At 41.2% G+C, this 13,990-nt stretch overlaps 1 protein-coding gene across 1 annotated transcript; it reads right to left on the bottom strand.

Annotated features, from left to right (window-relative positions):
* Window positions 1-344: 344 nt before the first annotated feature.
* On the bottom strand, window positions 345-13,667 carry LOC117811244 (G-protein coupled receptor 4-like). Its single transcript, XM_034681414.1, has 4 exons — window positions 13,562-13,667; window positions 6,316-6,517; window positions 1,563-1,738; window positions 345-1,458 (listed from the first exon to the last, which is right to left on the bottom strand). The coding sequence occupies exons 2-4, from the start codon at window positions 6,502-6,504 to the stop codon at window positions 936-938; spliced, it is 888 nt and encodes a 295-aa protein (XP_034537305.1). The 5' UTR covers window positions 6,505-6,517; window positions 13,562-13,667; the 3' UTR covers window positions 345-935.
* Window positions 13,668-13,990: the final 323 nt, after the last annotated feature.

The following is a 13,990-nucleotide window of genomic DNA, read 5'->3' as shown; positions in this document are numbered from 1 at the left end:
CATGCCAGGGAAACATATTCCAGGTAGGGAACCATTAAAAAGTCGATTTGGCATGATATGTCACCTTTAAGAAAGAGTGAAGTGAAAATAAATGATGGTACAGATGGAGCAAAATCGTTCTGATTCTAATGATATAATGACAGCAACAAACATAGTTGGAGTAGAAATAATAACAACAATAAGTCATGAATGAAAATAGAAGAGGTAAATAAAATTTGAAAAAAAAAATTATATATACTTAGCTTTAGCTTTCTACAAGTAGCCTCTGCACAGTCCATGTGTAGTTTTGTAGAGGTTACTGGATTTATTTCACTTTTGTGTCTGCACTTGAAAGAAAACACACATTTACACATAATTCATCATGTGATTTATTTCTGTGCCATGAAGAACATTTGAAGATGGAAGCGTATGAGTTGAAGAAAGGGGGACGTTTGTCCGTTGGTGAGCACTGATGCTCTCGGCCCTGCGTAGACCACTTAAACCCATTTGATCAATTCTGCCCCAAACCAGGTTTTCCCAGACCTTTATCAGAAAGTCTCACTCTACTCTGTCAAATGCCTTCTCAGGTTGAATTGGATAGAGATGGAAAGTTACGTTAGCCTAGCGCTTTTCTTCTGCTAACTATCAGTAGTAATCAGAATTGCCTAGCAGCTGTATCACTGCGTCTGTTAACCGACTCCTGGAGTGGGAGGAGTCATGAAGCTAAGTTCTGGTTGCTGCAGAAGTAAAAGATATACTTATTAAAGATCCACAAGTGTGTGTAGCTAGTTTTCATGCTTTCAAAGATGATTAACAACATGACAAACATGGTCCTTCTTCATGCACATGCTAAAGGTTTTGGATAGACATGGATGTACATTTTGGATATACTATGATTCTAGAGTACATTTGCTCTGTTTTCTCTTCTCTCTCTCTGCCTCCTTAAAGCTTTCTGTCTAAATGTCGTCAACAGTCACTGCTGATGTGGTGGGATCATTGCTCTCCTTTATGCAACAACACACAGAGGCCAGACAGTTGCCCATGGTCTGCTTTCTGATGAAGATATACAGGAGCATGTCTGCCAGAGGACTCAGTCTAACAATTATACCGGACGTGTAGTGAAACATTAAAGAGTCAAAGCCAGTCGCCTGTAACAGGAACCTAATGATGGTGGGCAGGAACAGCAGCGTGTAAATGAGCAGCACCACCACCAAAGTTCCAACTATTCGTCGTTTCTCATCAGAGCGGACCGAGACGGAAGAAGAGAGGGCTCTGAGGGTCCTGACCAGGAAGAAGATGAACAGTGGGAAGGGGATGATGAGGATAATGGGGAGTACTATTATTGTTACTGTATAAGTAACCCAGGGAAACACAATAAGGAAACAAACTGGGAAGGCCCAGACCACGGCACAGACCGCCACAGAGATCTTGATGGTTCGTTTGAATCGGTACCACAGTGGGTGGACGATGACCAGGTACCTGAAAAACCAGAGGGACACACTGTCTTTGAGGAGGTGCAGGAACATTCAGAAACATGATTATCAGACACTGTAGCACTACACACGGCTTTAAACAGACCTTACCTTTCCAGTGAGATGCACACCATGAAGCCAACACTCGACAGTACACCACAGCTGTAGACATTCACAGCCATGAGAGTCTCATCTTTTGACACAAATACGATCATGCAGCAGAGCTGAATGATGTCTGAAATGAAAAGGTTGATGACGTATATCGGAGCAACTTGACCCTGGCGTACCTGCAGAAGAATAGAGGTAGAAGTAAACATCACTCTCTGCAGTAACAGCCATGATTCATCAAACTATGACTCTCATGACATCCTGGCATTTCACTGTATTCAGACTTTGACCTGTGTTTCATGCTCTCATGGGGAGGCACTCTGACCCAGTCAAACAGGAGCACAAGGCTGAAGTGTGGGTTGTGTCATGTTTATGTAACCAAGCTAGGGCTGGAAAGGGATTTCTGGGTTTAGAAGATAAAATACCAACAACGCCACCTTGGGACTTTCACCCAAAGAGTTTTACCAGTATACTTATTTTTTAGTTACCGTCCCTTTAACAGAGGGTTTCCCCTTTAACAATACACAGGTTAGTCCACAAATGAATACAAAGGCATGGTTTAGAAAAATATATACACGATCTTTATTTAATTGGTAGACAAAATAGTTTTAAAACAACATAATTATTATTACTTTAACCATGAACAGACATACTAGAAATCAGTGTTAGAAAGACACCGCTAACTGCAGCCAGGTTATCTGAATCAGGCCTATAAACACGGCACAATCACTACAATAACACACATCTAGTTAATACATTAGACGATGCAAAGAACATGAAAAAGCCTGACAGTAAACTGTAGCTACAGCCACGGCTGCTTACACAGCCTGGACGAGGATACTTCAACACTGTTACTGAGTAGACTCTTTAAATCACACTGTTACTGAGTAGAGTCTTTAAATCACACTGTTACTGAGTAGAGTCTTTAAATCACACTGTTACTGAGTAGAGTCTTTAAATCACACTGTTACTGAGCAGAGTCTTTAAATCACACTGTTACTGAGCAGAGTCTTTAAATCACACTGTTACTGAGTAGAGTCTTTAAATCACACTGTTACTGAGTAGAGTCTTTAAATCACACTGTTACTGAGTAGAGTCTTTAAATCACACTGTTACTGAGCAGAGTCTTTAAATCACACTGTTACTGAGTAGAGTCTTTAAATCACACTGTTACTGAGCAGAGCCTGTAACTCAAGGCAAAAGGAGACAAAAAGACACAAAAAAAGACAAGGAAAAAGTGGCAATCTCGGCCGTCCGCGACCCTATCACGTCACTACCCCACGCTCGTACCGCGTACTATATGCGTTGCTGGCACACAACTACCCGCCAACCCGAAAGGAACACCGTCCTGCTCTCAACCTGGGGTGCATCTCAAAGCTCTAAACGTCCATCCTCGCGTCTCTTCCTCGTGTCTCTTCCTCGCGTCTTAGTCCCGCCCACCAGAGATGCGAGGAAATGAAACCAGAGGAGAGAGGAGAGAGGAGATTTGTATTTAGAGAAATGAGACGTCCTCTCCTCCGGAGCGTCACGTGAAGCGACGTCGGTTTGTGATGACGGCTTTAACAGCTGTTTGTGTCTACACACATGTTCACTGTAATAACTCTGATCAATATAAACAGTAACAGAGCTCTGTCTCTGTGTTTACATGTTTAACACACACCTGTTTAACACACACCTGTTTAACACACACCTGTTTAACACACACCTGTTTAACACACACCTGTTTAACACACACCTGTTTAACACACACCTGTTTAACACACACCTGCACATGAAGAGAATCTGCTCTCTGTTTATTCTGTCCTGAAGCATCACGGATCGATTCATCAGTAAAATGCCTCATTATTAAATTATTTATTACTTTAAGGGAAAATAGAAACCATGCAACTCTTTTCAAACCCTGTGCTCATTAATGATCAGCCTCATATGAAACTTTATTAACCTGACAGGAAATATAACAAGTGTTTTTACTAACAGACAAACTTTACTGTCAGACTTCTCTTCATGAAGAAAACCAGAACAAACAGGGAAACTAACAGGAGGAATAACTGATCATTAATATATATTCTATCTATGATATTAGACTCTATTACTCTATTTCATTAGACAGTGAATCTGACAAAAACAATCAGATATAACATAATCCATCCTCTGTTATATTGAATTGATGATTTTGCGATCAGTATTTTGTGTTTAAAACTCTCATCAAACACCTTTTAATCTCAGCTCATCAAATACAGACTGTTTAGAAACCAACGTATGTTTATGATCTGTTTCAGGGCACCCTTAATGACTGTTTTAAGGTCTGTTTCAGGGCACCCTTAGTGACTGTTTTAAGGTCTGTTTCAGGGCACCCTTAGTGACTGTTTTAAGGTCTGTTTCAGGGCACCCTTAGTGACTGTTTTAAGGTCTGTTTCAGGGCACCCTTAGTGACTGTTTTAAGGTCTGTTTCAGGGCACCCTTAATGACTGTTATAAGGTCTGTTTCAGGGCACCCTTAGTGACTGTTTTAAGGTCTGTCTTTTCTCTGTTATTAAACTCAGCTGATGTTAAGTTTCGGTTAAGTCCGAGCCGCTGCAGCGTCCAATCAGTGAGTGATATTCGATAAGGGGGCGTGTCTGTCAGAGAAAAGACTTCCGCAAAGTCTGCTCTCGTGTTTCCTCGATTATCCCTCCTCTGATCAGTCTCCTCGCTCCTCTCTCCTCTCTCCTCCAGCAGCGTTTAGAGCTTTGGGACGCAAGTTAAAATGGCGCGTCAGTAACTACTTCCGGTTCGAGCGAGGAGCGAGGAGCGAGGAGCGAGGAGCGAGGAGCGAGGAGCGAGGAGCGAGGAGCGAGGAGCGAGGAGCGAGGAGCGAGGAGCGAGGAGACTGAAGTTTAGAGCTTTGAGATGCACCCCCGGAGCTCTGCAGAGACTGAAGGGAGCTCCGTCACTCAATTTTATCCCCGCAAACAACCAGGTAACCGCAGGTGATTGGTTCCCACCCAGCTGTGGGGCATGAGCGCTAATCAGCCGGTTACATTTGCATTCAGAAGCTGTACCTCTATAACTTTACACACATTTCAGGGACTATCCTGAAACTAATGGAGAAGATGATTTTTCACTAGTGAATTATGTTTTATGTGAACTATGTATTACACTGAACTAACTATATATATCTATAGACACTTCAGACATTTCACAAAAAGTCCATCTCTGGTTAATTTAAGAGTATCTGTAATGGTGAGGGAAAGTCAGCCTCTGGAGACCATGAATACTCACAAAGTGTAACACTTCTCCATAGTTTTTATTCTAGTTTTTAAAACACAAATGTTGAGAACTGATGGAATAGACTATGTTTTACTTATTCTTTGCCCAAAAGTCATGAAATTAAAAAGTATGTTGGCTTCATCCTCTGACGACCATGAACGCTGACAGAATTGAACACTCCTTTGACCTTTTTTAATCAAACTTACTGACCAAGTTTAGTGTGTTTTGCTGTTTCTTCCTCTACAGTGTAAGTGTGATGCTCAGAAAATGCACCGTCACATTTTATGATGTTTGTAATGTTTTATTTTGGTAATCATATTCCTGTTACAAGAACAGTGTAATAATATAAGCCATAACGGCTGGTTAATATTCGTTGTTTGACTGCAAAGTGTCACTTATATACAGAGTGTGCACCTTGCCAGTAGGGGGCAGTGTGGCGCTGTGCTTCTCCCTAGGGACTCTCTTTGATAGCGGACTCTGGCTCCTTCCTCATTCTACCGAGCGAAGCTTCACTGTACAGAAGCATGGCTGCCTGTCTCATCCTTTCTCCTGTTTAACACAGGTTTGTAAGCATTGTAAACATGTGTCAATGTATGAAAATGTTGTTTAACAGAACAGAAGATATACTGATGTAGAAAACTTATTGATTTGTATTATTCGGCCGATGAGCAGAGACTTCATTTTTACTCTGTGTTGTGTCTGAACCGTAATGGTGCCAACGAACTAATGTCTTTACTTTGGTTGATTTCAAAACAAGAGTCTGGTTTCTTTTTGGGCTCCAGTTCATTTCAGGTTGTGTATATATTGTGTTTTGGTGTAATACTTAGTTCTAAATGTATATAGTGTTACGTCAGGGTTCTGTCATTAAGAATTTTAAGAAATGACAGTTGTCAGCCTTCAGCTCATGCACTTAAATGTTTAAAGGTAGCAGCATGTTAGTTTATTTTCATTAACATTGAGAACATATGATTTTAATATTTAATATCAAGTAGTTAAAACTACAATTGTATAAAATATCAGTTTAAGAGCTGAAGACTAATTTTAACAGTTGAAGACTGTATAAACAGAGTCACACTGAGGAAGGGAAAACCTTTATTTTGAAAAGTAAAGTATGAGATACTGTTGAAATTCAATGTCTGAGGATCATGTTTATTTGTAATGTAATGTATGTGGTGCTGTTAAATGTGGACAGTAGCAAACAGAAAGTTAACAGAACCTCCTTTACTGTGAATGTACGAAGAAATTCTACCGAGCAAAGCTGCACTGTACAGAAGCATGGCTGCCTGTCTCATCCTTTCTCCTGTTTAACACAGGAACCTTATCTGTTTATGGGACCTCAGACTGGGACCTGTAACATAAGCAGAAGCATTCTGCATGTGTATAAACTCACATCGTCTTTGGGCTGATATTAAAGCTAGCACCAAACCCAGATCCAGATCCTCTACAGACAAGCACACAGTTCCACAGAAACATGACACAGACAGTAAATAAAGTCACAAAGTACATACCAGAGAGAGAAGAGCATAGATGGTCACGAGCACCAGAGGAAGGCCGATACTGATGATTATGCATGTCACAACAAAATATATGTAATTCACATCTATGTGATGGGGAAGTCCTGGGAGGTTTCTCTCATTGTAGTAGTTGGGGTAGTCGTAGTAGTCTGTGTCGTAGGTGGTGTTATAGCCTGCTTCCATTCTTCAGTGTAATCTAAAGTTATAGAGATCAGGAAAAATAACAGTTAGTAAAAAGCAGAGTGCAGTAACATGAATAACATGGTCGTCACTAAACACAGCATTTCATCTAACGTGCTCAGTTTATTCAAAAGTTTGAGATCAGTGTGAATAGTTTCATGGACTTTAAACTTCAAAGGTTCTGCTGGCCAAGGCTTTCCTTTTTCACTTTACAAAATGTTTTCTTTAGAAATATTATTTGTCTTCAATATTTGAAACAAATACAAAAGGAGGTTTAAAAGGTTCCAAATAACACGGGCTATAAAGGTGGAGTCTGGGGTTTGAATCCCACATGGAGCTAAGAATATACAGCTTACATTTTTCACACTGAGACAAGTCAAGTTTCTTTTTCTGGATGATTCCTATTTTAGTCCGATCCAGTGTTGTAGTACTCGAGTCCAGGACTCGGACTCGAGTCACGTTTTGCAGGACTCGTGACTTGAATTGGACTCGGGCACCGATGACTTGGATTTACGCACGGCATGCAGCGCTGTGACTTCATTCGTAAATGAATCTCCAGACACACTGGCTGTATTTCATTAGAATCTCACTGCAGTGGCAGTTAGACCTCGTCAATTTACTAAAATCAAAACAGAAAATCAAACCGGCCAATGAGCCAGGTAAAAACCATCAGACTATCAAAATGCTTACTAAAATAAAATAATAATAATGCACATAACATTGCCCTTAATATAAACAACACCAAATAAATGACATCAAGTAAAATGATTATGAATATATTAGAGTAATTCATATTTATGACATAAAATGATGGAAATAGTTCCAACATTAAACTGGACTGGTCAGACACTCAAATGTGCTGTACAAGAAGAGACAAAGTAGACTCTTTCTGCTCAGGAGACTCAGGTCTTTTGGTGTGGAGGGGGCTCTTCTGAAGTCCTTCTTTGACTCTGTGGTGGCATCAGCCATCTTCTTTGGAGTGGTCTGCTGGGGAAGCAGCATCTCTGCTGCTGACAGGAAGAAGCTGAACAGACTGGTGAAGAAGGCCAGCTCTGTCCTGGGCTGCCCACTGGACCCTGTGGAGGTGGTGGCTGACAGGAGGATGATAGCAAAGCTATCTTCTCTGATGGACAACACGTCACACCCCCTCCAGGAGACCATAACAACACTAAGTAGCTCGTTCCGTGACAGACTTCTTCACCCACGGTGTCTCACAGAGAGATACTTTTTTAATAATTGATATTTTATAGGCTCTTGTTTGCTTCATATTTTTTGCACTGTCTACTTTGTTACTGTGACACTTGAATTTCCCCGTTGAGGGACGAGTAAAGGACTCTCTTATCTTAACACTAATGTTAATGAAAGAAATGTGTTTCCTACACATCCAAAAGGTCCCACACAGCCAGTCCAGGTCCACACAGCCAGTCCAGGTCCACACAGCCAGTCCAGGTCCACACAGCCAGTCTAACAGTCGATAGTTTGGATTCAAACAGCTGCCCTCCTTGTAATATATGATATTACCGGTGAGGACTCGACTTGGACTCGGACTCAAATAATGAGGACTCGACTCGGACTCAGATTTTTCTCTGGTGACTTGGACTCGACTCGGACTTGAACACAGAGGACTCAGGACTCGACTCGGACTTGGATTTGGTGACTCTACTATAACACTGGTCCGATCCAACTTTTTAATATTCATGCTGCATAGCACTGTACACAATCACAACAAGCTTTTAGTTTACCTCTTCAAAATTTGGTGTGCAGCAGCTGTTGGTTGTGCAGCAGCTGTGACTTATCACCAGAGGGTGGTGCTGTCACTAATGGAGCGCCGCCTGCAAGCTAGTTCAGGCAGACAACTCGAGCCGCGCTCATCATACTGACACGTCACCACCTCTCCATCAGCTGATCTCAACATCCTCATTCGGCGGTCTATTTAAACGGCAAGCCTCCTGTCTCTGCCTCTGCTTGCAGTGCTCCTGCTGTTCTGCTCAGTGCTGTGTGAAGTTTGTCCCCACCTCCTCCCCGGCTTCCACCTGCGGGCTCCGGGGGGGTTAGTCCTCTCTCATTGCTCCTAATGTCTGCATTTAAATAATCTACGAGGAGTAATGAAATTCGGAGCCCACACGCCAAACACAATACTGTATGCTGCAATAAACTTATTAAGTAAACGTGAGTTGTCTGACTGAACTGAATGTATATGTAGAGCTGTTCAGGTCCAGACTATCAGCTTGTGTAAATGTTAGCACAGAGAACAGTCTAACACTGGCTTTAAACAGCAGGTGGGCCATGACTGAGTTATCACCTGTGTTCATGTTGTGAATGTTCATGACAGAACATGAATCAAACAGTTAAGATTGAAAGATAAAACCTGTATATGGGGGTTTATCTTGTCTGCTTCCAATAGGCAGGGGTATGACTATGACCACAGTGTGTATGTAGATGAGTTGAGGCTGGGACCGACATCAACCCTGTTAGATCAGACACTGTGGGCCCGATCTACTAAAGGTTTGCGTGTATAAAAACAAGTGCAAACTTGATAGCGTGCGCAAAGCAGATTTACTAAGCGGGTGCACCGAGGATTGCGTCTTTCAAATGAGCAAAATAGCACTCGCTATCCATTTAGCGTGTTTGCCTTCATGAATATGCAGAATACATGTAGATCATCAGAACGTGCAAAATACTGGGAGGAGGAGATACAAATGTAATCATTAACACACGCAATGTGATTTATCAAACCTGAAGCAGATAGCGGGCGGTGTTTTTGCGTCTATATTTAGCACATTTGAAAGGCAGGTGCAAACTGGAACAGTGTTACGCACACATGGCTGTGGTCACTGTAAAGCTCATCATATCTTTACAACATGCCCTGTAACAGCGGGGCTTACAAGCATTACTACAGTTTTTACACACAGTTATGTAATTTTCAAGTCAATCAAACGGACATGAAGTCTAACAAACCAAGAGAACAACGCAAATAAATAAATAAAACAACACAAATTCAAAGCAGTTCAGCACCACGGATAGTGACCGCATCATTCTGACACCCACTTTAACTTTTTCATACAATGAGAGCACAGTAGGTCACTGTATCAACAGATATAAAGTTTAGTCAAACTGGCACAGCGGCCCACATCTTCACATACAAACAAAAAATCTATATGAAGTACTCGGCCTACTCACTACTATTTGAAGGAGCCTTAAGCTCCGCGGACTTGTCCACGATGCACTGTATGTCCATTCTCTTTGCTCTGTCATTCTCAATAGATAACATGACATGTCCACACAGTCTCTCCTGTCCCATCGTGCTCATCAAGGGGTTCTTAGTTAGTTTTAACTTGGAGAATGAGCGCTCAGAAGGTGCAATGTTGACGGGAAGAGTAAAAAATAAAAGCAGGGACAGGGCGGTGCAAACCTTACGGAATGCATAAGTTACTGCTGGGTGGTTGACAATGAGTATTTTTGCCAGATCCGCAACAGACTTTTGCTGTGGTATCTGGTCCCTGAAAGAGGTTCTAAAAGAAAGCAGCTGGCCAGGGAAGCTGAGGGCGATGTCCCAACTGTAGTGCTCACTAAGCCGCCAGGCAGCTTGGTGTAACTCCTCATCTCGTGCTTGCAGCAGTGTGTTGGGGTGAATTGCCTCAAACATGTTCACAGTTCCATTTAAGCTGGTGAATCTATGGGACAGTTGCTGGATGATGATATCAGGCATTAAAAACGTTCACCCGAAAGTTGCTCTCTGCATCAGTGAGGCGACTGTCTTCATCAGAGTGACGCCTAAGTTGTCTGGCCCTGGTTGTTTCAAAACTGCGATTGACTTCCCAATTGAGTAGTTAGAGCAAGAGTGGCTGACTTAGCCTCATCAAATTGCTCTCTTTTTTTTTTTTTTTTCATTTTGGTACTAACCCAAGCCCAAGTTTTATTTGCTTTGTTAAATGCATTACCATATATAAACTAATGTTATTAACAAAGTATTGCCAGACCACTTGTCCATTCACTGCTCAGGGAGTTACAGTATATGAGACAATGCTGGGTTGGTTGAAAATAGGTATAAGCATGATCTCAATTAACTTAGTTTGCTTCCACCTGTCTGATGTACTGAAGGCTTTTCCTTCATGCCAAATTTCACTTTTTCAATGACATAAAAAATACTACAATGTGAGAAAACAGTGATAAGTGTAGAGTCACCACAGTTAATGAAAACCTCATATAAGTCAGGTTATGGTGTCTCCTTTAAAAGCATTGATTAACAGCATTAGCATCCAGTTCAAAGTGTGCTCTTATTATACTTGTTTAACTTCTTTAAACATTTGAGGAGAGGATATTACATATGACTAATTATAAGTGACATGTTTATCTACAATATTCATTCTGCAGTCTTATTTTCTCATAGATATGTGTTCACACTTCAAAAAAATCTAAATAAAAAAAATCCCATTATGTCTTCATTAATTTGTTCAGGAAAAGCTCCAACTGGCCCACAGCAGCACCAGAGTGCTGGCATAAAGGACCAGAACGAAGAGGTAAAAGCGGAACAAATAGAGGTCAAGCTTAGAGCAGAGAGCCAGCCAGTCAGCCTGAGCCGAAGACTCGCTGTCATCCTCTGAGAAGGCCAGATGGAGGGAGACCAGCTCAGGGAGAAGCCACTCAAGTCCAGAAGGAGCCTCCTGGATCTCATTCAGGGACAGCAGATCCTCCTCCAGAGAGGGCTCCAGCTCATAATCTCCAGAGGGGTTGATGAAACGAGGGTTTTGAGGGAGGTTAAAGCGCTCTCGGTGAACTCCTTGTCTGCATATATATTTCTGGTTTGCGTCATGTTTGACACAAACTGTCAAATATTAATGAAAATTGTTCTCTAAACTCCATCAAAACACTGATTGTGTTTTGGAGTAGAGTAGATGCGTTTATTTCATCAGCAGATCTTCTGTTTTTTCTCACATCATTCACCTTTTCACAGATGGCCTCCTAAATCATGTTTCTAACGCTGAGATGTCTCTGCTGGAGTTCACCGATGTGTTTATTTCCCTCCTCCACAAAGATCTCCAACTCCATGTCTTCAAACTTCATTTATCATTTAAGGCCACTCTGTTCTCTCAAACTCTCCATGGTGACAGCCGCTAGCACACGCAAAATACTCATTAAAGGGAGGTCCGCATCACTTTTGCACTTGTTATCATTTGCGCACGCAGTCTTAGTAGATCACCAGCAACACGCCCAGAAGTAGTGCGTGCAAAATTATTATTTGCACACGCAAATTAGGGCTCGTTATTTGGGATCTTAGTAGATCTGTGTGTAATAGTCAGTACTCTGTATTCCCACAGGGTGGCGCTATGACTGCAGTTGGAAATCTGCATATAGTTGTGTTCAGGGGTGGACTCTGATCATGTTTATGTAATTTGGAGCAGATGGAACACTGTAAGAAGGATTTGCAATAACTTCCTGTTTCATGTCCAGACCGCGCTGCCAGGGACACAAACTTTGACGTACGCAAAAACATTTGATAACTTTTAATATTTCAGAGTGTAGATACACTGACTGAATTTGGAGTTGATTGGACAAAACCCCTCACAAGTTTGCTCAAATATGAACCCTATAAATTGCCCTTAACATGACAAGATCAGACTTTCAACTTAGAGTGGTGGACTTCCTGTTTGGACGTCATCATGACAGTAAGACACTTTTTTCAGGGTCTTAACTTGATACATATTCCTCCCGGTGTTCATGCATGAAATCAACTCTGGGTGAATCTTTGAAGATTTCTGGGGTCGATATGGAGCCGTTCTTGCAGAAGTAGTGTGTGGAACCATGAGATGTCAGATTTTCATCAGGCCTGATGTGTGCACTGAATCCCAGAGTTTTGAGTTTATTGACTCATCAAAAGCATGTGATACCGTAGACCATCAGTTGCTACTGCAGAGGCTATAATAGCATTGGTTTTGATTTTAATACATAAAATTGGTTGAACAGATATCTTTCAGATAGAAAACAATCTGTTCAACTTGGGAGCCATTTTTCTGATTTTTCAGCAGTCAAAAAGGGAGTTCCAGTTTTATTTAATATTTATATTAACAATGTTGTTTCTTCTTCTATATGCTGATGACACTGCACTGTATTGTTTTGCTGATTCTGTTCAACTTGCAGTCAGTCATTTACAAGATTAATTTCACAATTTATAAGATACCCTGAATGACTTAAAGCTGGTACTTAATGTGACAAAATAAAAGTGATGCTGTTCTCCAGAGCCAGAACAATAGAGCAGAATGATGTAAGTATAGTTACAAGAACAGGATTCAGAACTGAGAGAGTCACAGAATCTAAATATCTATGCATTGATAAATTCCTCACATTTAATATTCACATCAGTACTCTTTCAGACAGACTCTGAGAGGAAGAGGGCTGTGGAGGCTGTTTTCATGTCAGTCTTGGACTACGGGGAAATAATCTGTTGAACCACATCTTCCTCAACCCTCAAACGCCTCGACTCCATTCATCACTCTGCATTAAGATTTAAAACAGGTGACCCCTATAACACACATCAGTGTGTTCTGTACAATAAGGTTGGCTGGTCCTCTCTCCAGGAGAGATGGAATATTCATCACCATCTTTTTATATTTAAAATGACCACCATACCTCACTGAACTTTTTAACTACACAGATCGTTTGTATCAGACTCACACCTCAAACCAGCTGCTTCTACATGTTCCTCCATTAAAACATCCCATAATTCCCCCTCATAAGTTTCATGTTGGGTCCAAACATACAGAACAGACCATGTGAAAATGAATAATGAGGAGAGGAATATGTCAAAGGCTATGAACAACATTCTAGGTATACAGAGCTTATATGCAAATAGATATATATTCTTTACTTTTTGTCTTTACAATCACACACTGGACATCATCCCAAATAAAACTAGAAGATAGAAGCATTACAAATGTCATTACTGTAACATTCATTTTCATGGCTTTTTGTTCCTCTTCTCATTCTTTCACTGACGTTTCTGAAAAGATCACAATATTAACTCTGTTGACTACTGAAGGATTCTAAAGAGTCCAGATCTTACCTGAATGAAGTCCCTGCTCTGTGTCTGATGTTTCTCTGCTTCTTCACCGTCTACAGTGATCACTTTAAGATATTACGTCCACCAGGTTCCTCAATTTATCTCTAGTCACTTCTAAGGAAGTCAACAATATGACGTAGATATGATAATGTGTTTTCTGAGAAAGAGATTGCATCACAAGCACAAACCATGTAGTAAGTAAAGCAGAGGCCTTTTATCACATGAGTTTCATCTCCTCCTACAAAGAGACAACCCAGGAAATGTACTTTTAACTTTATTAGTTAATATATATTTGTGCTGCCATGCCAGCGTGTGTGGCTATTGTTTTAGAATGTTCATTTATGGTGTATTCCAATAGCCAATCAGGCTTAGGATGGCCAGATAAACAGGAAGTCAGTGTCACATGTTCAGTAATGGCAGACAGAGACTGAG

This window comes from Notolabrus celidotus, chromosome 4 (assembly GCF_009762535.1).
Source record: "Notolabrus celidotus isolate fNotCel1 chromosome 4, fNotCel1.pri, whole genome shotgun sequence".
Lineage (NCBI taxonomy): Eukaryota > Metazoa > Chordata > Actinopteri > Labriformes > Labridae > Notolabrus > Notolabrus celidotus.
The sequence above is the reverse complement of the archived record's forward strand: the minus strand, read 5'-3'. Positions and strand labels throughout refer to the sequence as shown.